The 26,209-nt window shown below is 37.2% G+C and overlaps 2 protein-coding genes across 2 annotated transcripts in view; both read left to right on the top strand.

Moving 5' to 3' along the window:
* The window catches only part of LOC121409633 (tenascin-R-like), a 17,243-nt gene extending 7,053 nt beyond the window's left edge, over positions 1-10,190 (top strand). The window contains exons 3-10 of the mRNA XM_041601542.1: positions 1,291-1,593; positions 2,277-2,528; positions 4,813-4,931; positions 5,545-5,720; positions 6,277-6,390; positions 7,150-7,263; positions 8,411-8,524; positions 10,055-10,190. Of these exons, the coding sequence (XP_041457476.1) occupies positions 1,291-1,593; positions 2,277-2,528; positions 4,813-4,931; positions 5,545-5,720; position 6,277 (851 nt within the window). The 3' untranslated portion in view covers positions 6,278-6,390; positions 7,150-7,263; positions 8,411-8,524; positions 10,055-10,190. The remainder of the gene's footprint in view (positions 1-1,290; positions 1,594-2,276; positions 2,529-4,812; positions 4,932-5,544; positions 5,721-6,276; positions 6,391-7,149; positions 7,264-8,410; positions 8,525-10,054) is intronic.
* On the top strand, positions 7,113-26,209 carry LOC121429907 (fibropellin-1-like). Its single transcript, XM_041627171.1, has 13 exons — positions 7,113-7,263; positions 8,411-8,524; positions 10,055-10,168; positions 11,933-12,046; positions 13,067-13,180; positions 15,027-15,140; positions 18,152-18,265; positions 18,557-18,661; positions 19,229-19,342; positions 20,951-21,061; positions 23,312-23,425; positions 24,541-24,660; positions 26,073-26,209. The coding sequence occupies exons 1-13, from the start codon at positions 7,113-7,115 to the stop codon at positions 26,192-26,194; spliced, it is 1,521 nt and encodes a 506-aa protein (XP_041483105.1). The 3' UTR covers positions 26,195-26,209.

The following is a 26,209-nucleotide window of genomic DNA, read 5'->3' as shown; positions in this document are numbered from 1 at the left end:
CGCTTTTTTCAGGCCACCGGAAACGCTTAACGTACTCCAAAATGTCATGTGCGCACAAAGCTTCACACTTATTCCTTTTGCCTGCGCGAGTAGGAGTTGTGTTGATACTTGTCTATTGTGCAAACCCTTCACTCGAGTAAAGGGTCTGAATTGCAGCCTACTAATGCCTTGTGTCCTGAAGGCCCTCTTGCTCACAGCAAGTTTTGTATGGATAGTCTTTGTGTGGAGACACACTTGTTGATCAAAGTTTCAATCAGAGTCTGTGCCTGCCTATTATGTTGACACGGCCCCATACACACAGAAGCAAGCTAAGACATAGGCGCCGTTTTCCCGATGACGGCTTAATTTCGAGCTTTCGGCCTTTGGGATTTCTTCAGGTATCTGAAGATGTATAAGAGAAACAAATGAACAAACAAATTCAGCATGAGAGGATATTACCAAATACATAATACATTTAAAAAAAAGTTACTTCATTACTGATACTTGAGTAAGACTAAATCAAATTTTTTGAAGTCAAGTGCGCTTTTGGATGCGTGGATTATCTATGAATCATTATAACTCTCTATGAAACGGGTCTCTGGTTATTGTCAACTCGAATAATTCATTTGAACGGGGATGATCATTGATCTTTTCAAGTCAGTTTTGGCGGGAGGTCGAAATTAAGTCAAGGGCACAAGATCCGTGGACCCCGTCAAGTCACCTTCGTAAAACGAGAAAACATTTAGACATGATACTGAACTTAATAAAAACCTGCTTCTATTCTTTTCTCCAGAATTCATTCATTTCTCACTATGCCACACACCAAAATTGCAATGTTGATTTATGTGCATTTATGACACCAGTCATTTTACTCCGAGGTCAGATATTTGGTGTTAGTTCTGTACCTATAATGGGTGTTACCAAAACGCATTTATGTTATTATTTTTACATTCTATGGTGTTTAATCTCCATGGTGTCATTTTTACAAGCCAGGGTTTGGTTCCATAGAGACACCAACTGGTTCTAGTATAACACCCTACACTGCAAACACCGGTGTTAATTTAACACCAGCCAGACATCTATATCGGTCCATGTAAGAAAGGAGTTAAAACAACACCGGTTTGCATGGCGTTAGGATAACACCAAAGTGGCATTAAGCAGCACTAATTAGTCTTAAACCAATATCGGTTTGATTTTTAACAGGTGTTGTTTCAGAACCTCTATGGTGTGGACCGATATAGATACCAGGCTGAGGTTAAATTAACACCGGTGCAGTTTTTTTTACAGTACATGTATTTTACACCTTCACAGTACCCTTTGCTCCAGAGAACGTCAGAATTCTGGATGAATACACCACATTGTCCTCACTTCGGGTTGCCTGGGATCACCCGACACCTTCACCTTCCGTGGAGCACTTCTATCAAATCCGATACCGCACGGTGCTCTCAGCAAGCGCGTCAATGGATGTCGGAAGTGATGCAACCACCTCGACGATTTCAGGACTCGAAACGAATACTCTGTACGTGATTAATGTTTTATCAGCAGTTGATGACGAGGATGGTTACATACAATTTAGTACAATTCTGGCTGAGAGCACTCTGTATGGCAGAACTGGTGAGTAACCGGACAATAATACGTGCTTGATGACATTGTGGTCATACTGTAGTGCAAAGTAATTAATGTTATAGAAAGGAGCAGGACTTTGTCGTAATCTGGGGACCGTTTCATGAAAGTTGTCAGCACTGTATGATGTCTTTCTCCGACACTTACCATAGTAACAGTCAGAGGCCAGAGCTTCTCAGCCAATCAAAAGCAAGAATTCCACTGAAATAGTCAGCACCGACAATGTAGTCAGTGCTGACATACTTTCATGAAACACCCCCAGTTGTCGAATGTGATGTATCAACAAAATCAAAGTAATGTAAGATTTGTATAGCGCACGTATACACCTTGCTAGGTGCTCGAGGCGCTCCTTTATATGAACAGACTCTCCCTACCACCTCGTGAAACATCATAATTATGATGTGTTCGCAAACCTCATCTTATAGGATTGGTAATAATTCCATAACTTGAGAAAGAGGCACGTGAAACTTTCCAGGTAAAAATGTCCATAGAACCTTATAGGAACTACATCTTGTAGATGCCCTGGTTGTATGTGCCCCTTCCTCACCACTCCCTTGCCTGACAATAATAATAATGTAATAAATAATGTGAGTCCCACATTTTGATCACACCAGATTGTTGTCTCGCAGCCAACACGATTTTCTGCGTTATTTCATTTTCTTTTATTCGATCAGGTGGTGCGCAGCCTGGGGACATCTTCTTGCGGAAACTGACCAGTGACTCTTTGGAGTGTGAATTCGAGCCTCTGCAAAGCAACGTTATCCATTACCTGAACTTTACAGTCGGTGACAGATCAAATCCTAGCGTCCGCTCCGTTAATGATCCTCATTCGACTTGGGCCATTTATGGTCTCACACCTGGTGAAACTTACAGAATGGTGCTCGGAGTAGATGGAATGACCGGACAAGAAAAATGGGTCACCACAAGTAAGATTTCAGATTGATTTACGGCGCTGAAAGATGATTTTAGCACTAAGAAATTCCCTCGATGCTGCGTGATAAATAATAATCTCCCGCAGCAGCGTAATGAACAAACCAACAAATTTGAGGAGGCCGGACATGACGTATGGGAAAAAACTGTTAAAAGGAACAACAAAAAACCGACCTTCTTTAATATAAAATCTAATTTTGTGACACATATTTACAAAATATTCACAAATTACCAACATATTTCATCCCTTTTCTTTTCCTTAAGCCCTCCCCCACCCCCTCACACACGCACACTTTCTCAGCTGGACGCAAGTGTTCTCCATATAGTCCGGCAGCCAAGAAGATTTATTCAACCGAAAGCCGGACAAGCAAATGACCCCATAGCTGGATGGCATGGACCCTGAAGTTTAAAAAAATGCATTGCTGCCGGTTTCTATCCGTGGTCTTCCCTCCGAAATGACGTAATACATGACGTCACTACAAAATGACCCTATTTCAGATAGAAATCAATGCACATGCACATTTTTTACCAAATCATGCCAATTTCGGGATAAATTTTATTTCAAAATATAGTAGCTGTCCAAAAAACGAATTCAATCGATTTCTACTATCCGAATCATAGTGAGATGCGTAGTCATTTAAGATTGTCCCATTGTCACACTCTGTGCAAAAATATGAAAATAATTACTTTTCATTAAAAAATCCAAAAGGGCCGCCAAAGATATCAATTTTGAACCCCATGGGACACGATTTTGCAAAGGGAACATCAAGATTCATTAACTAGACACTTCAGGCAAATACAAAAACGGTGAGTGAAAAATATTTTGATGGTACACAGGATCCCCCATATCCGACTCGACTACAACGATGCAGTCATACATGGCATAGGTTCGTTGTTGAAAAGTAGGCTGAAAACGTAGCCTATAGACTGCCCAGTGGGCAATCAATCTTTGCTGAAATCATTTCTTTATCAACAGAGATATAATAAAGATGAAAATATGTTGTTTGGAAGATTTAATATCATGCAAAATGCAGGAAACATCAATAAAGTAGGCATATCGTTCGCACACCTTAGCCATATGGTGAAAATAGGCCCAAAACGCACGATTTCTATGTGCGCACCATATTGAAAAGGGGGCTGAAATCACAGTCTATTACGTCATTTCCAATTACCGACATATAATTTCTAAAATTAGAGATATAGATGAAGCGAATTATATTATGTTTGAGAGGAAATATATCAAAGAAAATACACTAAAAAGGAAATAAATTTCTGAATCGATTTTCGACAATTTTTGAAGCAAGAAATCTCCGATACTAATGATATGCAAATTTCATTACGTAATTTGCATATGTAAACAATAATTTCTGTTTGTGAAACTTTGCATATCGCTTGTGCATTACGTGAACAATATATTTTGAAAGTTTCATACAAAACAAGCATGGTTTGACTGAGATATTCTCCCATGACCACATGCTATGTGTAGAATGTCTGAAAAATGGTGAAATAGGGTCATTTTGTAGTGACGTCATATATTACGTCATTTCGGATGGAAGACCACGGATAGAACCCGGCAGCAATGCATTTTTGTAAACTTCAGGGTCCATGCCATCCAGCTATGGGGTCATTTGCTTGTCCGGCTTTCGGTTGAATAAATCTCCTGGGCTGCCGGACTACCATGCAAATAATAGATCTCAATAGTTGGGTATCATAAAGCCCCCCCCCCCCCTTGCTATAAAGGTAGATTGCTATCTATTGAATGTTTCGTTGTTTTGTAACCATATACTGCGCACTTCATATATTTTATGTGCATGATAATATAATCAATGATGCTCATTCACTTGTGCATTTTTGTGTGTTCTTTTTTACTGTGAGGGTGTGAGTGGGTAGTGGTTCTGACTGGGTCGGGAGTTTGAATATCATCGCGGCCTATAATAAGCGTCCTTTTGCACGGCGTCAATCCACGCTTTGCCGCACTTCACCCAGGATTTAAAGGGAGGCGAAATGCTATAGTCTGCCTAGCAATGGAATCTTGGATCTCTTGCTGGAATGCTCCATAGCTATGATAGGAAATGGGGAAAGCTCATACATTGCGATCGGGCATGCCAGGATCAGATGACCGGGGTAGTAACAATAAAAATGTAAAGGGCATGGAAAAATTAATTATCAAGAGCTATATAAATGTAACTATTAGTATTGTTATTATTTCGAGAGAGATATGAGGAAAGTGATCAAGTATTAGAATAGATTTATTGCTCTCATCACTATCAATATTTTCAGTTCCCCTTCCTCCAGAAAATGTTAGGGTAGTGAGCTACACACCAACCACGCTGACCATAGCATGGGATCCACCTGCACAAGGGACTGGCGATTCCCCACCAATTGTCCACTCGTATCAGGTTCGTGTATATTGTTTTCATTTTGGGGTCATTAAATATCGAAATTGGTGTCAACAGGCAATCATAGATGATATGACAATTCCCTCATAATTATCTGACTGTATAACATTGACATTATCAGGTCGTGTGGTCCAGTGATTAGAGCATTAGAGCATTGGACTCCTAATCGCAAGGTTGTGACTTCGAATCTTCCTCTCCTCTTTGATAAAAAGACCCGAGAGAAATATATGTCGTCTCTAAGGTCGGCCACTATTATGACTGATTAACCTATAGACGTGAAATTTTCCCAGGTATTTGGTTATGTACCAACTTGGCGTTTACCAGCAAAACGCTGTTCTGCCGAGTTCCTACGGGAGTTACAATATACAGAAGCGGAAACAGGGTTGATTACATTTTTTATCTTTCTTTCTATTATATCACATTATTTTTATATGTTCTAACTCAAACAACTAACAAAAATGTGAGATTGCTTGCACCCCCTCCAAATAAAATGTTGATAATGCCGTTGATATTGATGTTAGAAATATGTAGGCATTCTTTTCCTGCACTAAAGTAAGTTCTCCCATGACCAGACAAACTTAATCTTAGTATTCATTGTACATTGATTGTTTAGGTTGAAGTCTTCCCAACCGATATCATAGTAAAAGTCAACAGTACCGTTACCGAGGTCACAATCGAAGATCTGCATTCAGGCTCTTCGTATGGAATAAGTGTAAAGTCACTCGCTGGTGTCAACGAAGCCGGAAACGAAGTTAAAAAGCATCGGATCTGTCATCTTGGGGGAAACTGGTAAGTACGCAGAATTATATGGGTGGATATTATGGCCTGTATTCTGAACTTGGGTTTAAATGAAACCCTGATTTAAAGTTGTGGCTTGACTGTGGAGATCCCATTGACCTACTGCACCTACACTACAAAAGTTATAGTGTTAAACATGATACCAATTGGTGTCCCTGTAGAGACCCACATAATGTTAAAATTACACCCTAGAGATGGAACTTATCAAAGAGTGTATGTAAAAAGGTGTTGGAATAGCACCCATTAGTGTTGTCGTGTTGAACCAACACCAATACTTTGACATCGAAGTAAAAATGTATGGTCCGTCAGATCTGAAGTCAGATTTAATTCAAACTCAGGTTTAAAGTTATGGTCTAAGTATAGCCGAAAGTGTCTATATCAGTACAATTTCAATATATCAGCTCATTTTTCTCTCAAATCATTTTTAACTGTTACGGAAGGATATATATATATAAGATAGCTTTCATCACCATGACGAGTAAGGAAAGAGCACGTTAATAACGGGAAATATACTATGATTATATTATTTTCTCGTTTTTAAACATAGATACTGACGAATGTATTTCAAACCCTTGCGGGGAAAATGGCAAGTGCTTCAATGTGCCAGGTCTCTACTTCTGTATGTGTTATGAAGGATGGACAGGCTTTAATTGTACTATAGGTAATAATGCTTCAGTGATTACATAACAACTTCAATTTACTTTCCCAGTAATATTATATTTCTTCCCCAAGATGACTTTTGTCAACACTATAGAATGACACCCGAGGATCTGGCTAATTTCGCATCGAAGGAACATCACATAGTACTATTCTTCCCGAGGGTTATCGGCCCGAGGGAGAATAGTACTATGTCATGTTCCTGAGTGCGAATAGTTTTAGCCTGTTCCGAGAATGGGTCATTGTATATTTGTTTTATATCGATAAAGAACAATCGTCCAGAATTAAGTTGAGAAAATGAGTCTTGGCTTATGGATCGTCTGTTCAGCGAGGGCACCTGGTTAGTGCAGCTCGCCGAAAGTTTCCCGTGGCATGCAGTGGAGAGTACCGTTTGGCTGAGCAGAGCTCTGCTCGCATCGCGCCGCACAGGTCGCGAATCGCGAGGTAGGGGGATGTAAAAAAAAAAGGATATAGGTGACCTTTTCCCTAGGGAAAAAATGGACTATGCGTGACGTCAGCAGGGAAAATGAAATATTTCATGGCAAACGTTTTTCGTAGTAAACTATTCCTTTTCTCCTTGTGTGCACTCTCAATACACCAATCTTAAAGGGATATAAAATGAAATGTTGATGTGTTGAAGAAAGCGAATGTTCCCCCTTGATCCAGGTGGCTGCTATGACAATTTATTTTAGCCATTTCCATCTGTTTTTTTTTTTATATATCTTAATGACAACTTGGCGGATGTATTTACCTGATTCTACAGATATTGAGGATTGCGTTCCGAATCCTTGTGCTAATGGAGGGACGTGTACGGATGGAGTAAATACTTTCTTCTGCGATTGTGATGCTGGCTATACAGGGGAGCTCTGTGATGGCGGTATGTTAGTTTTTATTATACAACTCGCAAGAATGTGCTGCAATCCGATTGGTCCAAATCTGATCACATGATATTCAGCGAATTGCAATATTGCATCCAAAATGCACTATCCCGCTCTCTGACGTCAGAGTGCAGGATAGTGCGAGGTCTGGAATTATCCAGAATTATCTAGAATTAAAATCAAATGCAGCATTCGGGGGCAACTCAGTAACATAAAAGAAACAAAACACGCATTCTTGTGCAAAGAGGACCCAAATAATGAACTCTGTGCTCGACTCGCCAAATGGATATACCACACTTGGTCCTCGGTGCGGTATATCCATTGGCTCTTCTCGCACATTATTCGGCCCTGCACGCAAGCGCTTACGTACATTATTTGTATAATCATTCAGTGTACAGAAAATCAAGGGATGATACAATTAAATACAGCATCTTCTTTACAGTTTATTGAATCATTCATACAGTGCAGTGCACGCTGTTTGAGCAGTTTCCTGACTGCAGTGTCCTGAGTAAATAAAACGTGTGAAGATAATTACACACTGTTGATGCCTCTGCAGAGAGTGTGTTCAGAGTGTGTTTATTCAGTGGTATATATATGAAGATGTGATTCGCACTATTAGAATGCTCGAATTTTAACAGTGTGAAGATAATTGCACACTGTGGATGCCTCTGCAGAGAGTGTGTTCACACACTGTTAAAATGCTCAAATTTACGCAGTGTGAAGATATTTACACACTGTGGCTACCTGTACAGTGACAGCTAGTGTTCACAGTGACCCGTATTCTGAAGTCTGGTTTGATTTAATTAAACTCTTGTCTAAAGTTGTGGAAAAACAATGGACAGCCGATTGTGACATTAATCTCGAACAGTAGAGACTCAATGTAAACAGCTCACTTGACTCACAAACTTTTCTTAATTATCTGTGAAGGATGAATAAGATAGCTATCTTCACCATCAACGAATTGAGAAGGATCACAGAATAGATAGGAAATATAATTTAAATCCAACTTTGACACGTTTGGCTGCCCATTTAATTAGCAATGAGTTAGACCATGGCGTAAGTTGAACAAGATTTCAGTGTCTACAGTTCACAGTGTTTTTACTTCCTCAAATTAACTCAGCTAATTTATACAAAAATATTTTACAGACGTAGATGAATGCCACTCGGATCCATGTGCTGGCAATAGCGAATGTCATCATGGGATAGATTTCTACTTTTGTATCTGTTTAGATGGATGGACCGGCGACGACTGTGATGAAAGTAAGCGAAACCAATTAATATTACTGATAATAATGATAAAAACAATAATGATGACTTTGAAGAAAATAATAGCGCTGCAACCCTTGATAATATTAATAATGATAACAATAATGATGGTAACGAAAATGATAAAAACAATCAATTTAATCACCATATCTATAGTAATTACAATTTTGGTGAAGTTTATTTCTTTATGTATATATTCTCAGTTGGCTAGCAAAGTTGTTCTTATAAATTTACAATGTATTTTCACTGACTAAAGAATATGAGAGATGTAAGAAATGTTTCGCCTTTCCTTGTTTACACATTGTGAATATCATCATTTCTGCGAGCGTTGCCAAAATGGACTATTCCCAGAGTTGAAAATACAAAATTTCTTGGTATTATTATTGACAGTAATTCAACTTGGTCACATCACATAAATGAAATTGAAAACAAGGTAGCGAAAAATATCGGAATTATATATCGCCTAAGCTTTTATCTTCGAAAACCGTTCTTACGTGCATTATATTGCTCTCTAATCCTGCCATATTTTCATTATTGTAATTTGGTCTGGGCTAACACATACAAAACCCATCTTAAAGAATTATGTTCCCTTCAAAATAAGATTGTGCGTATAATTTCTGAGAACGACATCTTACCACCAACAGACACGAAATCTGTATTTCATTCCCAGAAACTGCTGAAATTTAACGACATCAATGAACTTCAGCAATGTAATTTTATGTAAAGGTGTTTCAATTCTCAAATTCCAGAAAATTCTCGTAATTTCTTTACGCATGTATCAAATATACATCATTTTGATACCCGAACAAATGACCAAATATATATTCCTAAACACAGATTATCTTTCAACACAACATCCGTTATTCTTGCCCGAAAATATGGAATGATCTTCCGGACTACGTAAAAAATCCTTGTCAGCAACTAGCTTAAAATTCAATATTTAAAAAATGATTTTACCATCCTATGCTTTAATATCCTTATGCCTTATATTCCTTTTGATCTTAAGTTAACATGAATAATATGCAACTGTTGCGGCATTATTTTTTTCAATCTCCCTCTCTCCGTCTTCCCGTTTTCTTCCCTTCTCTTCTCTTTTCCTAGCCCTTCTTATCTTTGTATCGTATTTTGTGTATTGTTTATATTTATATGTCCGCAGGCGTATCCCGCCACAAGCATGTGCTTCTAGGGACCTACGCCTTCCTCTGTACACATAAGTTGTAAATATTTATATTCTTGATGGAAATTGATTTCATGTGAATTCTTGTTAACAGAAATGAAGAAATATGTAAAATGGAGGAAAATAAATGTTTATTTGAAATGAAGTTCACTTAACCGTAAGAGCCTGTCACATTATTTACTTTTAACTGGCAGATGAGACCAAAGCCCAAGAATATATTATGTGCGTATATATATGATTCCCATGTAATATTTCTTTTTCCAATTTCTGAGGGATATTCAAGTTGTAAACTTTTTATCGATACCCACTATATTAACAGAATCTTTTTTTTTCTCTCTCTTTCTAAGATATCGATGATTGTTTACCAGATTCTTGTGATAATGGGGGCACGTGTAAAGATGGGGTAAATACGGTTATATGCCTCTGTCCTAGAGGTTATACGGGTCAGCACTGCCAAACAGGTATACACGATGTCTGTGATTTGTTAATGCAACACACATTTCAATTCGCATACATTCGTAATTTCGAAGCTTCGTTATTCCGAAGGTACAGATATTCCGAAGGTTCGGGTATTCCAAAGGTTCGTATTTCCGACGGTTCGTAATTCCGAAGGTTCGTTAATCCGAAAAAGAAATGAGGTTCATAATTCCGAAGGTTCGTTAGTCCAAAAACTAAATGATCAACAAACCTTATTTCGTTTTCGGACCAACGAACCTTCGGAACAACGAACCTTTTTTCGTTTTCGGATTAACAAACCTTCGGAACATCGAACCTTATTTCGTTTCCGGATTATCGAACCTTCGGAATAACGCCACAAATGTTCGGATTAACGAACCCTTTTACGTTTTCGGATTAACGAACATCGAGGTATAGGCGATTTACGTGTTTCGGAATTACGAACCTTCGGAATAAAGAACCTTCGGAATTACGAACCTTCGGAATTAAGAAGTGTAACCATTTCAATTGCTACAGTGCAAGTCCATAGAATATGTACGTCCGAGCCCCTATGTGTGGGACCTTCAGGAAATTTTCTGTCTCTTATTTCTTGTTATTTTGACAGCCTGTAATGTTCTGAAAGAACCATGACTTGGTCAGTTTATGAAGTGAAGTAAGACTTGAGGAAAATGGGGGTCAAACATACATAAAGGTTGATCACTTCATGGAATTGCTCTACAGTATGTCATATTGATCACTTATGTGTTGCGTGATACATTGATGTTAAGATGCGCTAATATGGCTAATGGAATTAGCAAATTGCCTTGATTGGTCGCTACGCTCACTCGTATGGAAATAACGGAAATATCCTTTTTAGGGCAGGCTTTGACGCCATCGGTGTCGATCCGGGGTAGTAGGGATATACCCCCCTCCCCAAAGAAATATATAGATAGGGGATAATGATTTATATCATGATAGTATATATGTGTGTGCCACGCGTTAAATTTTATTTTGATTTCATTTATGTTTTATTTTTCTATGTCACCCAATGGTCATTCTACCTTCATAATTATTATTTATCTATACAACTTTTGTTCATATATCAAGTGCATGGAAATAATGTTTATTAAGCGCTATATGAATATCTTTGCCTATTATTTTTACTTTAGTATTATCATTATTATTATTATCATCATTATTATTACTATTATTATTATCTTTATTATTATGATCATCATCATTATTACCAAATTGTGGCATGCGACACAGGACATATAAGTGTATGTCATGGTATTCCATTTTGTACTTCATTTGACTCAGATTGATCATGAGTATGGCCGCCTGGGGGTCAAAGTAGAATAAATTAACCACACTCAGTTGTCATTGATCAGGTGATTACAGTTATTCACATGTTTGATAGTTCTTGGCCAAGATTGTAAGAAACCAATGTTTCGTGCCCAGTCGATTCGTCTCCTGCCCTTGAAACAGGGGGTCGTGGGTTCGAAGCCCAGCCATGGCGTAATGTCCTTCAGCAGGAAATTGATCCATGATGTGTTCCAGTCAACCCATGTGACGAAAATGGGTACCAGGCCCTGATTATCCCTTGAACAACATAACTTCTGCTAATAATTATACAGCATTATTGTAGAGCGGATAGAGACTTTTGATAAAGTAAGTGTTAAGCGCTAGGTAAGAAAGTATTATTATCATTATTTTTGTTATCGTAATTATAATAATTATCATTTTTATAATGGTTATTATATATTTATCATATTTCTCTATCTCTTCAGACATTAATGACTGTTTACCCAATCCTTGTCTGAATGGTGGTTCTTGTGATGATGGGCTAGACTCGTTTACTTGCAACTGCCCAGAAGGTATTACAGGTTTCATCTGCGAGACAAGTGAGTATTTATGGTTATCTTAATTGTAGAGCTATCATAAAAACAAAATCAGTATTCATTCCAGCTTGATATGTGCTCAACTTTTATCCACTTTACCCATGTTAACTGGGAATTTGTCGACAATGCATGCCTATGTGATACTTTTCCTACTCTTACCGCAGCTATGTGAAAGGCATGCGCATTAGCCTCCAGAAAATGGAAATTTGAGATGGTATCTTCAATGACGATATGATAGAATTAATACTTTATGCTAGATTCGAATACCTGAATGCTTTGAAATATAGCTTATATGTACATATTTACCAAATACGATTTCATTACAAAAAAAAATAATTTCAAGCATCATTCTAAAAGATGTTTAGTAATGCAGTTTCCATGAAAATGAAAATGAGGCAAATAATGTTTAAGAATAAAGTGAAAGTGTAATATATGAGATTCGCATTATTTCAATTCATTCATAAAAAAATTAGGTTATGGAGCGATAGCAAAATCAAAATTAGACAAAAACCATGTTAATCTTTGAAGAATAGGCGATTTAGGAACAAATAAAGGAGCCTTTACTTTGAAAATTGCATACGCAAGACCCACGAAACCATGCATGTGAATGTACTTAATGCATGCGAGGGTAAATGCTGCGTGCAAAGAAGGCCTGAGCAAGCTTTTATCTTACCAAAGTGAAATAAAATATACAATAAAATACAACAACTGATTTGTAGGATTTACTCCAGGAGCCGCGGAACCGTAATGGGCCTGGGATGTTTTTTTTTCTTCATATAAACGTGTACGAAAACGTGAAATATGAGATGACCACCTATGTTTCTTGTGTGGTCAGCGCCCCCCCCCCCTTCGTCTCAGCTCCTGCCTTCTTTTAGAACCATTCCATGGCATTCCTTTAATTCATTTCCCTTCATTCCTTGGATGAAGCTAGGTAATCTCCATTTCTGAATGATACAAACGATAATTATTTTTACGAGATTAATGTTACTTTTGTTCGTGTTTTTTTACACCATGTTCCCGCAGATATCAACGATTGTATACCAGATCCTTGCATGAATGGAGGGACGTGTAAGGATGAAATAAATGCATATACCTGCGAATGTCCTCCTGGAATTATTGGTCTACGCTGTGAGGAAGGTTTGTATAATCTTTCATACTTATTCATTCGTAGTTTTAAAATAAAACCCGCGCATTCATAAACATTCTCTCTCCAAAAAAGACACATAATACACTTGTGGTTTAACTATGGACACTAGCGTACCTACGGGGGGGCAGTCTGCCCCCCTGACGAGTCACAACCCATGCAAGGGACTTATCCCTGCCCCCCTGACGAAAAGTTGAAGACCTTATTTTTTATTTGTCTTTTATTTGCTTGGCAATTTTTTTCTGCTGTGAAATGTCCTTTATATCCTGTTGCGGACCTTTTTTGGGGGGCTTGTCAATTTTTTTCTGGCTCGAAATCCTTTATTTGTGGGGGTTATTTTTGGGGTCAAATTTTATGCGGACGATTTTGCACCCCCCACCCCTGTGGAAAATCCTAGGTACGCTACTGACTATGGATATCCAATTATCAGCTCACTTTACGCTCAAACCATTCATAACTGTCTGAGAATAATAATATAGGTTTTTCCACAAAAAAAAATCGGGGGAATACAGTAAATATGAACATATAATGAAAAAAAATTGTGACTTTTCTTAAAGTTTCCCTAGTTTAAATATATAGAGTTAGACCATGTCCTTACTGAAACCAGACTTCAAAATAAGGGCCATAATAGACTCAGACCCACGCTACTCATACTTGACATACACAAAATACACGAAAACATACACTTCTTGCCCCCCCCCCCCATCCTTTCCATGCACCCTAGGATATTATCAATAGAACTCGCGTTGACACGAATGGGTTAGCAAGACTGCAACACTGCAGTCTTGGATCCCACAGCAGTCAGGGGGCAGCACCAAAGAGGGGGTGGGTGCATTGGTGACCCTATATGATTTCTCAGGGAGTGAATCTTGTCACCGATCAAAATATCCTGACTACGCTTTAGCAAGCATTGCATTGATGCGTAACAAAGAAAATGGTCAAAGTGCATTTCCATCTTACTTTGAACAAGACTTATAAATAATGGGTAATTAGCAGGATGATGACTTTCATTCAATTTTTCATCTGGTCTACATATCCCTAGGTTTAAAATATTTTCTTAATGTCATTCATACTTATAGTATTTTTTTTTTACTTTAAAGATATTGAATGCTTACTTAAAAGAGGGACGAAATAGCCAACACTTTATGTCGTCTTCAATCGACTCTGTGTTATAAAATAGCTAGTCTCGAACTATACATTCTCGGATAACAATTGACAATACAGAAAATAAATCAGCTTATAGTTTCATTCGCCTTGGAGGAAACATTTTTTGCTTCTTAGTTACATACCTGTTATAAGAGAGTACCGAAGTGATGATGTCCCACAGTTGCCATGGTGTCATGGCGGTCTGGTTCTAAACAAATGAACCCGCCCAATGAAAGCGTCTGCTTCTTATAGGAGAAAATGGCTGTGATCGGAATTTGATCGCTTGCATCGTAAAGTCATTTGCAAATACAATTATGTACAGACGATCGTCACCTGCGACTCTGTTTAGAACCAGCCCGCCATGGCACCATGGCAATTAATGTCACACTACGGTACTCTATTGCAGGATGAATGTATTAAGTAGTGAATTTATGTGTTATTTAAGTGGGCCTATATTTCAAGACTGTTCTGCTCGGAATGTTGGATTATGGGTAAGGAAACTGGTCAGCTCTTGGTAGTCGAGGATTTGAAGTGGTGCTATAGAGGTTCGTATATGCTTTAAATTAGGCGGAACCGTAAACCAATCACGACTTCCCACTTCGTGAAAATTTTCAAATATTTGGAAGAACATGATACTTTTTACCCAGGATCCTGACTTTCTGACTTTGTCTCGACTTTTTTTTCCTTCTAAAGAGATCAATGAATGTGAATCTTATCCTTGCTTAAATGAAGCCTCCTGCACGGATGGAAACAACGCTTTCTCGTGTACTTGTTTGGTGGGGTTTACTGGCCAACGGTGTCAAACAGGTACGTAGGCATATTCCCATATTAGTCTGCTGTAAAATCCCTTCACATGAGAAAAGATCAAAATGCAAGCTTGCTATGACCATGATGACATGTGCAGTAAGGTCCAAATTGAAGAAGCAAGTTTTATATTTCCTTGTATGAAGACCCACTTTTGATCAAAGTTTCAAGCAGGGTCTGTGCCTGCAGACTATTCCCCTTCATCGCAAGCCATGCTGATCAGCAGGCCTAATGTTTCATATTCTGGACAAGTTGATATAATCGAGATCAGTTATCTTTCAGTTCTTTTCATACTATTTCCAAACGTTATTATGAATTTGAGCAGATTCTTAATTAAAAAACTATGAGTTTATTTTATTGTTAGAATATGTTATACACGAACAGCTGTTATAAACACACTTGCTTTATGATTTTTTATGTAGAGTGAATGAGCTGTTTTGTGTCCGATTTTTAATAAAGTCTTTCTATAAAGGAAAAAATTATAAAGGCTACCCACACTTGGTCTGCGGTATACTAGAAGACATAGTGAAATTTGATGCTGATGTTCAGACATCGAGCATCATGCTGTTTTAAGTTGAAAATCATCGTGCAAATACATATGTTCAAATTTGTGATAAGGCCACCATCCCTATAAGAATAAGAGCGAAATGAATATCTAGTCGTAATGATATCACATTAATCGTACGATTTGCTATGATTCGAAACCAATTTGGCCTTTATAAAGGCTTGCAATCATCAAATATTGTATTTTTACAGTTGATTTTAATCTAAAATAGAAATATACTTTTCATTCACAATTTTCAGAATGAAAGCAAAATGCGGTTTGTTCCAAAATCGGATCGTGGACCAGTCGAAGGGTGTGCGCAGGCCTTAAATTGACATTATGCAGTTTTTAATGCTTTTTAGCCTTTATTCAGATAATATCACATTTTTCATGCATACAAGGGTAATAAATAAAATGTACAAAGTAAAGTGAAGTAAATGTATACAGCATTATAACAAATGAAATATACATTATGATAATATTTTTTGAACAAAGATTATCACAACCCATAATAAAAACTGAGAAAATAGTTATTTTCACTTGTATTTACTGTATTTTCACTTGTATTTACTGTATAATAATGCATACCGACGTCACAATCTAATAGCGCCCTCCACCAACATATGCTAGGCAATGGCTCAAGTCTCTACATGTAGGGTTCACGGACCCAAAACATTTGTGTTAAAGGGGCAATAAAAAATCATAAAAAATAGGATAAAATTCGAGGATTAATGTTTACAACTAGTAGATAGGATATGTGTCTGACATTACATATCTGACCAGAAAAGGGTACTTCGACAGGCTCATTTTGAAAATAAATCAACATGTATGAAGACTACACCTGACAGGATCAAGTTCATCACTTGAGAAAGTAAAATGGCCCAAGTTTTTCTGTCAGTAAGAAAAAAAGCTCCAAAATGGTGATATATCTTCCCAATGTAGAAAAAAAGGAAGTTCAGTAGTTATTCTCCCTTGAATCAGTGTTAGATTGTCAGTCATACTCATTCATTTTGTGTCAATCAGCAATATTTATTATTATTTATGAATCAGCAAAATTTAAAAATTGAGAATGTGTCGGCCGATGTGACCATTAAGATGGTGGCGAGGTGACGTAAATGCATAACGTCTATAGGTTTGGTGGATCACGGGGAGGGGGGGGGGCACAGCCGGCTCTAGCCCCCCCCCCCCCTCCCCCCTTGAGAGGTACAATCAAAATTTGTACTGTAAAAATGGCGTTAAAAAACCAATGTGCCTCCCCCCTTTCAAAATGAGGACTTTTTTTTACTTGTCAAATTTCTCCACGGGGTAATGTGCCCCCCCCCCCTTTGGAAAATCCAAGATCCGCTCCTGCATGTTTCTGTAGAAGATTGATAGAATCATTCGAGACTAGCATTTCTGCTACCTTCTAATTACTTTGAAGAACATAGACCTCAACTTCTTAACTTTGTACATACACGATTTTGTACATGTTTAACGTTCTTTGTGTACTCAAATTCTGTGTTCATGTTGCATACTGTAGGGGAAGGCGGGGTAAGTTGTGACACTTTTTGCATTTTGCATGTTAGAATTGATACGACTAATAATATTGTAGAAATTAGTATTTTGCCTTTAAATTTGATTCTTGGGCAATATTTTTCACCTACATATAACTTTCTACCCCACACTGAAAGTCACTGTGACCTTTAAAAAATGATGTCAAAGGACTCAACTTGCCCCATCTGTGGGTCAGTTATGCCATCTTTTGGGGGTAAGTTGAGCCACAAAGACTATGTACAAAATGTATGCAGGAAGGACCAGCATGTCATTTTTTTATTTTAAGTCTTTTCACTTGCTAATTCTCTATAAATACTAACATCCTCTATAAGCATGATAAGTAAAAGAATTGTCATGTGAAGTTGCTCCTTTCTGCCTGCATATCAATGGCTTTTTAAGTTCTTTTTTATTATTATACATTACCATGGCTCTACTTGCTCCTTGTTGGCTGGCTCAAATTACCCCAGTCCTAACTTCATGCGATATTTTCACATCCACACATTTCTTATGCATCCATCATGTAAAAGACTATGACATGAATGAGCATCCAAACCTGGATTAACAATATTGTTCTTATTTCTTTATTATATTTAAAGACGTGTGTAGGTAAAAAGAACTGATCTATTTCACACCTTTTTATATACTTTTTTGTCTAAAACCTGTATTTGTCCCTCTATAAAATTACTTTTTGTTTCAAAGTTGAAAACAATGTGGTTGGGTTAAGGGTTATGTAATGGGTCATCAATACATGACACCACCACAATGTCTGATTCATTCATTATGGGCCTGGGGGTGGTGGCTCAACTTTCCCCTATGCTCAACTTACCCCGCCTTCCCCTATACATGTACAGCCTGGGAAATGAATTGACGTTAGGAGGAATGTTGTATGATAATATTTTCCCAAGCTGTATTTAAACCTAACGGTATTATCACACAGATATCAATGAGTGTGCGTCTGATCCTTGTCTTAACGGAGGTACTTGTAACGATGGGATAGATGCATTCACCTGTAACTGCTCAGCCGGTTTCCTAGGTCAGCGTTGTGCAGAAGGTAATATAAATCAACTCCTTAACATCTGTATACAATCCTATTCTGTAATATTGTGTTTGTACAAGTATTTTGCATGTCTTTTTGATGGTAATTTAATATTTTTTTAAAATCAGTATGGGGTCATGATTCCAGAATTACACGTCCCCAACCTCTCTTTTTGATATCGTTCGTGTTTCTTTTTTTTACATTTGTTTTTACTCATTTGATAAAATGCCCTCATCTTCCCCCTCTTGCGTCACCCTAATGATGCCCTAAAATACCATTGTCTCTGATTTGTCTGTTTAATTTTAGACTTCTGTACGTCGAATCCCTGTACCAATGGTGTTTGCCTAGATGGGGCCAATATGTATCATTGCACCTGTCAACCTGGATGGATCGGTGTAAACTGTGACATAAGTAAGAAAATAAAAGAAAGCAGAATCTTATTAGATATACTTAAGTATAAAATAAATTACTTGTATCCTATACTAAGAGCCTTTGATTTGATGCTAAAGAAACTTCACATTTCACTAGTTGCATTTGTTTATATATCTATAAGCCCGTTCGTGTCCTATAATGACTCTAAATTAATTTGGGCCAGTTTCCTCTCTTTCCATTAAAAAATTAATAAATTCCAATGGTTACGTTAGGGTATATTAATATCTAAAGTAAAATTCTACGTATCTCTGTGATGTTAATTTCATTTGATTTTATTTGTCTAGTTGCGATTTAAAAAATGTAATGGACTAATTACTAAACCAGAATAAACTAAGGATGTGAGACCCCCCCCCCGGAAAGTGTGAATATTTTGAAAAAGACAACATACAATAATTAAACAATTCTCATCCATTTTTGAGGGCGGGATTCGTCAGAAAATTTGCGAGAAACCGGAAGCCTTGTCGTCCCACCCCTCCCCTTAAAGATACTGGATATGCCACTTTTACCGAAAGCTAAAGAAATTCTATCATAATTCTTTTAACGCAGATTTTGACGAGTGTTCTTCACATCCATGTCTGAACGAAGCTTCGTGTATCGATAAAATAAACGGATTTACTTGCATATGCGCATATGGCTTCACAGGGGATCGCTGTCAGGAAGGTAAGAAAATAATGTTGACCTTGTTTTGTCATTCTTGGTGATAAGTCAGGTTGAGAGGTGGAAAGAAATCTCCACTGTTTACTATATCATGCATCCAGTGTCTTTTAATTGCACCTTAACTACATGTATAAATATGTAGGAGAAGGAGGGGTAAGTTGAGCATAGGGGCAAGTTGAGCCACCAGCCCCAGGCCAATAATGAATTAGTCAGACATTGTGGTGGTGTCATGTATTGATGACCCATAGCATAACCCCACCACATTGTTTTCCACTTTGAAACAAAAAGTAGTTTTTTAGAGGGAAAAGTATGAATTTCAGCCAAAAAAGTAAAAAAAGAGTGTGAAGTAGATAAGAGCTTTACACTCACACACGTCTTTAAATATAGTAAAGATCTGATAACAACATTGTTAGTCCAGGTATGGATCTTCATTCTTGTCATAGTCTTTTATATGATGGATGCATAATAAATGTGGGGATAGAAAATTATCGCACTAAGTTCGGACTGGGGTAAGTTGAGTCAAACAGCATGGGGCAAGTTGAGCCATGGTAATTCTTAAGGTAATGTATCTTAAAAAACAAACAAACCATAAAAATCGATTGAAATGCAGGCTGAAAGGAGCAAATTTACATGACTGCTCTTTTCCTTTCAAAGGATGTTAGTATTTATAGATAATTAGCAAGTGAAAAGACTTTAAACAAAAAATTGACATGCTGGTTCTCCCCCCATACATTTTGTACGTAGTTTTTGTGGCTCAACTTACCCCAGACGGTGGCACAACTTACCCCATATATGGGGCAAATTGAGCCATTTGACATCGGTTTTTTCAAAGGTCACGATGACTTTAAGTGTGGGGATAGAAAGTTATATGTAGATGAAAAACATTTCCCAAGAATCAAATTTAAAGGCAAGGTACTTATTTCTACAATAGTACTAGTCATATCAATTCTAACATGCAAAATGAAAAAAGTGTCACAACTTACCCCGCCTTCCCCTACTGTAAAGTCATAATCTGGGAATTAAGGATTCGGAAAGTCACGCATGATAATGGGATTTAAATTTCTCATAGTTTTTAGGAACAAGTAATATTGCCTTCAAATGGTTGTTAATATAGGTTCTCTTAATTCTGTCTTTCGGGCTATTGCGCTATTTGGTTGTTGATATTTTGAAAGTAAAATGATATGACTTTATGAGTAATTAAACAAAAAAACGCGTGATTTGTTTCAAGTTATCGAAGAAATTAGCAGTGAGTTCTACACAACATGATATTCTTTAATTATGTTAATTCATACACATTTTAAGATATGTGTGTTAGAGGTTGCACATAGTGAACACGGTATGGAAAAAAAGTAAGTTTCCCTTTAGGTTATGGGTTCTTAACGATCACTGGTTTTCACAAAAAAATCAGCACCGTCCAAGCTACACTGAGACTGCGAATTTCATTTCATTTATTCAACACGGCAAGACCTATTCAGCAAAAGCTGTTTTTGTTATGTTTGTGCATTTATCGTATTAGGATATTGATGAGCGCTATGAGCACTGAGCATACTGTTTATTCTGTTATTTTATCTATTCTGTTTAATTGGATTGTTCATTTATTATCTTCAAAAGATATCGACGAGTGCATATCGGACCCATGTATCAATGGACAATGTTTCGATGGAAGAAATCTTTTTTATTGCATCTGCATTCCTGGCTGGACAGGTGTCAATTGTGAAATCGGTAAACGTTTTCTTTTCTCTTTTTTTTTAGACAATAATAATAAATAATAACGTTTTATTTACCCAGGGTAGCCACCTCAATCATGAGACTGCTCTTCCAGCGGGCACTACCTTACATAGTAAGTTATTATTGCCCTTCTCTAGTATTAATGCTGAGCGCCAAGTAAGAAGACAGAAGGTCCATTTTTAAAAGTCTTTGGTATGACTCGGCCAGGGATCGAACACACGACCTCCCGTTCATGAGGCGGGCGCTCTACCACTGAGCCACCAATATGACCTTTAAGAAATATACTAGTTTATATCATGATGAATACATCTGATTTTAAAGGAGGGCATCGCCAGGGATCAGTTTTTATAAAACGTATTACAATGAAAATTCACAGTAACAGTTAAAAGCTACTGAAATCCTTCAATCTTATAGGCTGATAGTAAATGTCATGGTAATTGTTCATTTGTTATTATCACAACTTTTTGAACGGGACCATATGTTTACTTTCACTCCATTGATGTAAGCAGTAATAATCAGATCAACCGATATATTTCCGATTTTTTAATCCAATCATTTTATTCAATTAATTTACCTTAATTAATATGGAAGCTCACTACCCCTTGTAAATCAGACCAGGGAGTTCAAAAAGTTAATTTCCTCTTGGAAATTTAATTTATAAACATAAACTTTTAAGAACATAGACGAAAATAAATGACTTCATAGTATTCAGGGGGAAGGGGTAGTACAATAGTTCACCCCCACCCTGAACAATTTGTTAACTGCTTGAATTTACGCCAGTGGTTAAGAAAAGACTTTGTGTTAAACTACGTTAGATTTTGATATCAAGTATAGAGTATCGAAGTGTGACGTCATAAATTTTAACTTTTAGTATTTCAGCGCTTTTTATACCATATATTGGTAGAGCATAATGAACCCCTCCCCCCCCCCCCACGATCCAATTTTTTGTGAGAATCGGTCCATGGGGCCACAATATATGACCTCATGAATACATAATTAGCCTTATTGAAATCAATGTATTACTGGCGTGGTTCTAAAAGTTATGGACCAGGCCAATGATACATTGACTTCATTGTGTATTCATCAGGTCATATCTCAGACCCCATGGACCGATACCGAATTTTGGAAGTGGTATTTTTATCATGAGCCGCCAAAATATGGTATCATCACGCCGGTGCTCTTAAAAAATACTCGATAGAAAGAAAAAGATTAAATGATAACAGGGATTACCGTAAGTGCCATAATTATATGTCTGCATACGCTGCCTAAGATGTCCAAAACCGAAAACCCCTACTTGATAATATCTTGACAGATACAGGTCTTAGTTTATTCTCGCTCCAAGCATAAAAATGTAATCCTTATAAAACAACTCTCAAATTAATCACTTATTTCCTTTATCTTGGTAAAAAACTGAAATAGGGAAATTTTTTTAAGAAACATAATAATTGCAGAAAGATAGTAATCGCAGAAAATTTAGTTTCTAAGGATTTAATTTCAATTTGCAAAGATAAGGTGTGGATGAAATACTCAGGAATAACTTCTGAATGCTACTACTACTACAACTATTACTACTACTTCTACTACTACTACTACTACTACTACTACTACAACTACTACTACTACTACTACTGCTGCTACTACTACTACTACTGCTACTACTACTACTACTACCATGACTACTACTACTCTTACTCCTGCTGCTACTACTACTACTAATAATAATAATAATTGTTATTATTGTAATGATGGTGATAATATTAATAGTGGCGATTTATATTACGAACATATCCACCTTTGGGTGCTCATGACTCTTCAAGAAATAAGATATACACATGAATACAAAATAGAAAATCTAGAAATAGAATAGAAATTTAAATTCTGAATACAATACGCTATAAAATTGTTAATGAGAGATGACACATAAGTTTCAATTCGGACCTTTTTTTCTATTGATGGAAGATAGTGTATTTGGATAGACAGGTGATTCCTTAGCTTTGGTCCTATAACTGAAAACGCATGTTACCCCCCCCCCCCCCTCCTCCTCCATTCCGTATATTGGTTTCAAGAGCAATACAGCATGGCTGATGAGCGGAGATGAAGTAAAGGGAATACAGTGAGAAAGAGCTGCGCAAATATGTGGGGGAGAGGAAGCAAGTTAGGGATATATTGGAAAAAGAATTTTGAAGATGAAAATAATAAACGTAGAAATATTGTGTTTAACCCTTGAGATGTTCCCTCACACAGATATTAACGAGTGCTATTCAAATCCTTGTGACAATGGAGCTACTTGCATGGATGAAATCGGTAGGTTTACCTGTTACTGCCCTGACGGTGTCATAGGACAACTCTGTGAAAACGGTAGGTAACAGTCATTATCATAATGTGTAAGAATAAGATGTTTTTGCAGAGAAAATGGACTGTTTTTTTAAAGGAAAAATACACGTTTTGCTTCGTGGCAACGTGTTTATTGCGACATGAATGTACTGGGATATGAGTACAGCGAATAAGTGTGTCATCATTCAAGTGGGTCTATGTCTGCAAGACTGCACTGCTCAGACCTTTGTCTTGAACTGTTACATGATGGGTGATGGACCTGGTCAGATATTAGTAGTTTAGGACTTGAGGTGAGGCTATTATTATGGCTACCGGCGTCACATACCCTTTAAAGGTCAAGTCGACCCCAGAAAATGTTGATTTGAATAAATAGAGACAAATCAAAAGGGCATAACACTGGAAATATCAAACTCGGATGTAAAACAAAAAAGTCATGACTTAAAAGTTTCGCTTATTTTCACAAAACAGTAATTCGCACAACTCAGTGACATGCAAGCGAGAGAGTCGATGATGTCCATCACTCACTATTTCTTTTTTTTATTATGCAACTTTTCAATTTCACCAATTTGATATTAAGGACCAACTTTACTGAACCATACAAATTTTATAACACTGGTAATGCCACATGTTCGGGGGGATAAAGTTTTGTTTCACAAGACAACGTGAAAAAAAATACAATAGACATAGTGAGTGATATCATAAGTTCCCTCATTTACGTTCAATTTTGATGTATTGTCAGTGTTACGCTTGTTGTATTTTTCTCTTTTCTTTACTCGAATCTACTTTTGGGGATAGACTTGTCCTTTAATAAAATCAGAAAAATTAGAAGGAAAAACATTTTCGTACATGTTTGTTGAAAATCCGTAAAAATACGGAGTTATGATTAAACTTTTGATTTCATGACGTCATTGCTAATCAGGTCTTTTATATTATTTTTCTTTCTCATAAAGTGAAGAAAAAATGAAACGAGGAGAAATTAATAAGGAGTGAAAGAAGAAAATAAAGCACGGATATGGCAGATAATATAAAGGGGATCAGAGTCACATCACTATTTCTTAAGAAAATTGATAGTCTTGGTAAGAAATCATAAATTGTTGCCATGACAATTCAACAGTGATTTTTCTTTTATTTCTGTGCAGAGGACCCTTGCAATCCGAGTCCCTGCATGAATAACTGCTCGTGCAGCGTGGCAGATGACAACATGATGGCAGTATGTACGACCGACTCGCAGTATATCGCTGGGGAGTTTTGTGAAATAGGTGACAAATTAATGAATAAGTATAAAATTAATAATAATTATAGTAAGAGTAAATAATGATAATGATAATCGGTAAAGACTTTATACGCAGTAGGAAGAAGAGAAAAATACGTTTTGCACCTCCTTAACCAAACCCAAGTGGATACCTAATCCCATGTGCACTCGACCGCAAATGAGGGAGGAGTTCGATCCGCAGAATTTGCAACATCAGTACACTGTACGCTCAAATTTCGTTTAGAAGGGTATCGCAATTGTCGATAATACAAATTAAAGACAGTTTTGCTTTCAAAATAAATTAAAAGGGAATAATGTATTAACTGTATTGATAAAAACTTTAATGATAATTAATCTAATTGTATTTTGTTTCATGTAACTCCGACGTACGCCTTTTGTGATCTTTAATTCAGCATTTTTTGCTCTCATAATTAATGATTTATATGTTGTTCTATGGTCTCACATTACGCACTCTGTCTTTCTTTCTCATACTTTATCTTAACACCCATCTACCTCATGTCTTTCCTGTTTCCCTCTGTCTCCCCCTTTCTCTCCTCTTTGTTTTTCTCCCTACCTCGATCTCTACTCCAATTTCATCTCGTCTTCTCCTCTTGACCCTTTCTCATGTCTCATACGATTTTCTTTCACTTGTACTTAAAGGTCCCATGAAATACAGCAAAGATGCTGATTTATTCGTTAGCTTAGTGGTTACTAAATTACGATTCAATCAAAATTTTACCCGAAAACATCACACATCAGGTTCAAAGGCAGTTTTAAATTGAAAATTTTACCAAATTCGCCCCGCCCACAAAAATTCAGCCCGATTTGGTTTCGTATATCACGTGACCATTATGACGTCAGGGAAGGAAGCTGCCGAGTGTTGTTGACGTTTGGAGCGTGAAGTGCCTATTGTGGTTGCACGTGTGGATTCAAAGTAAATAAATTGAATTGCTAGAATAATATTCAGATTCTGAATCTTCAAAGTCTGAAGAATCAGACGCAGCTCATGATGATGCTGCAGCCATGATCAAAACCAGATAAAAATCTATAAAAAAAATCTGTTAAGGATGAGCTTGGTCGAAACAGCAACTACACGAGGAACGTGTACAATAACTAGGGGTCCGGCTGCACAGCTGCGAAAGCCTTCCTTCCATTACGTCACAAGGATTGACAGGTCGATCGATCGACTCTTTCGAAAATTTAAGTGGGCGTTCCCGTTGAAGTTCATTTTCATGGAATAACTCAACATCGGTTCGTCGTACACAGGAACCGATGGCAAATTCGTATTTTTCAAGTAAAACTACCCAATAATAGATATGTATTTAGAATGAGATGGAATTGATGTCATAGAACCTTTTAATTCCTCCCCAAATTTTTTTATATCCTCTTCTCCCACTCTTCATTCGTCTTTCTGTTCAGTTCACGAATGTATTCTGAACGACATTTGTGAGAATGGTGGTACATGTGTTCCTTTGAATGATTCGAGAAAGTGCATCTGTCCAATATATTTTACCGGAGATCGCTGTGAAAGTAAGTCGTGAAAGTAAGTCCTTTTT

Source organism: Lytechinus variegatus, chromosome 1, assembly GCF_018143015.1.
Source record: "Lytechinus variegatus isolate NC3 chromosome 1, Lvar_3.0, whole genome shotgun sequence".
NCBI classification, from domain to species: Eukaryota; Metazoa; Echinodermata; class Echinoidea; order Temnopleuroida; family Toxopneustidae; genus Lytechinus; species Lytechinus variegatus.
This window is presented reverse-complemented; position numbering and strand designations above follow the sequence as displayed.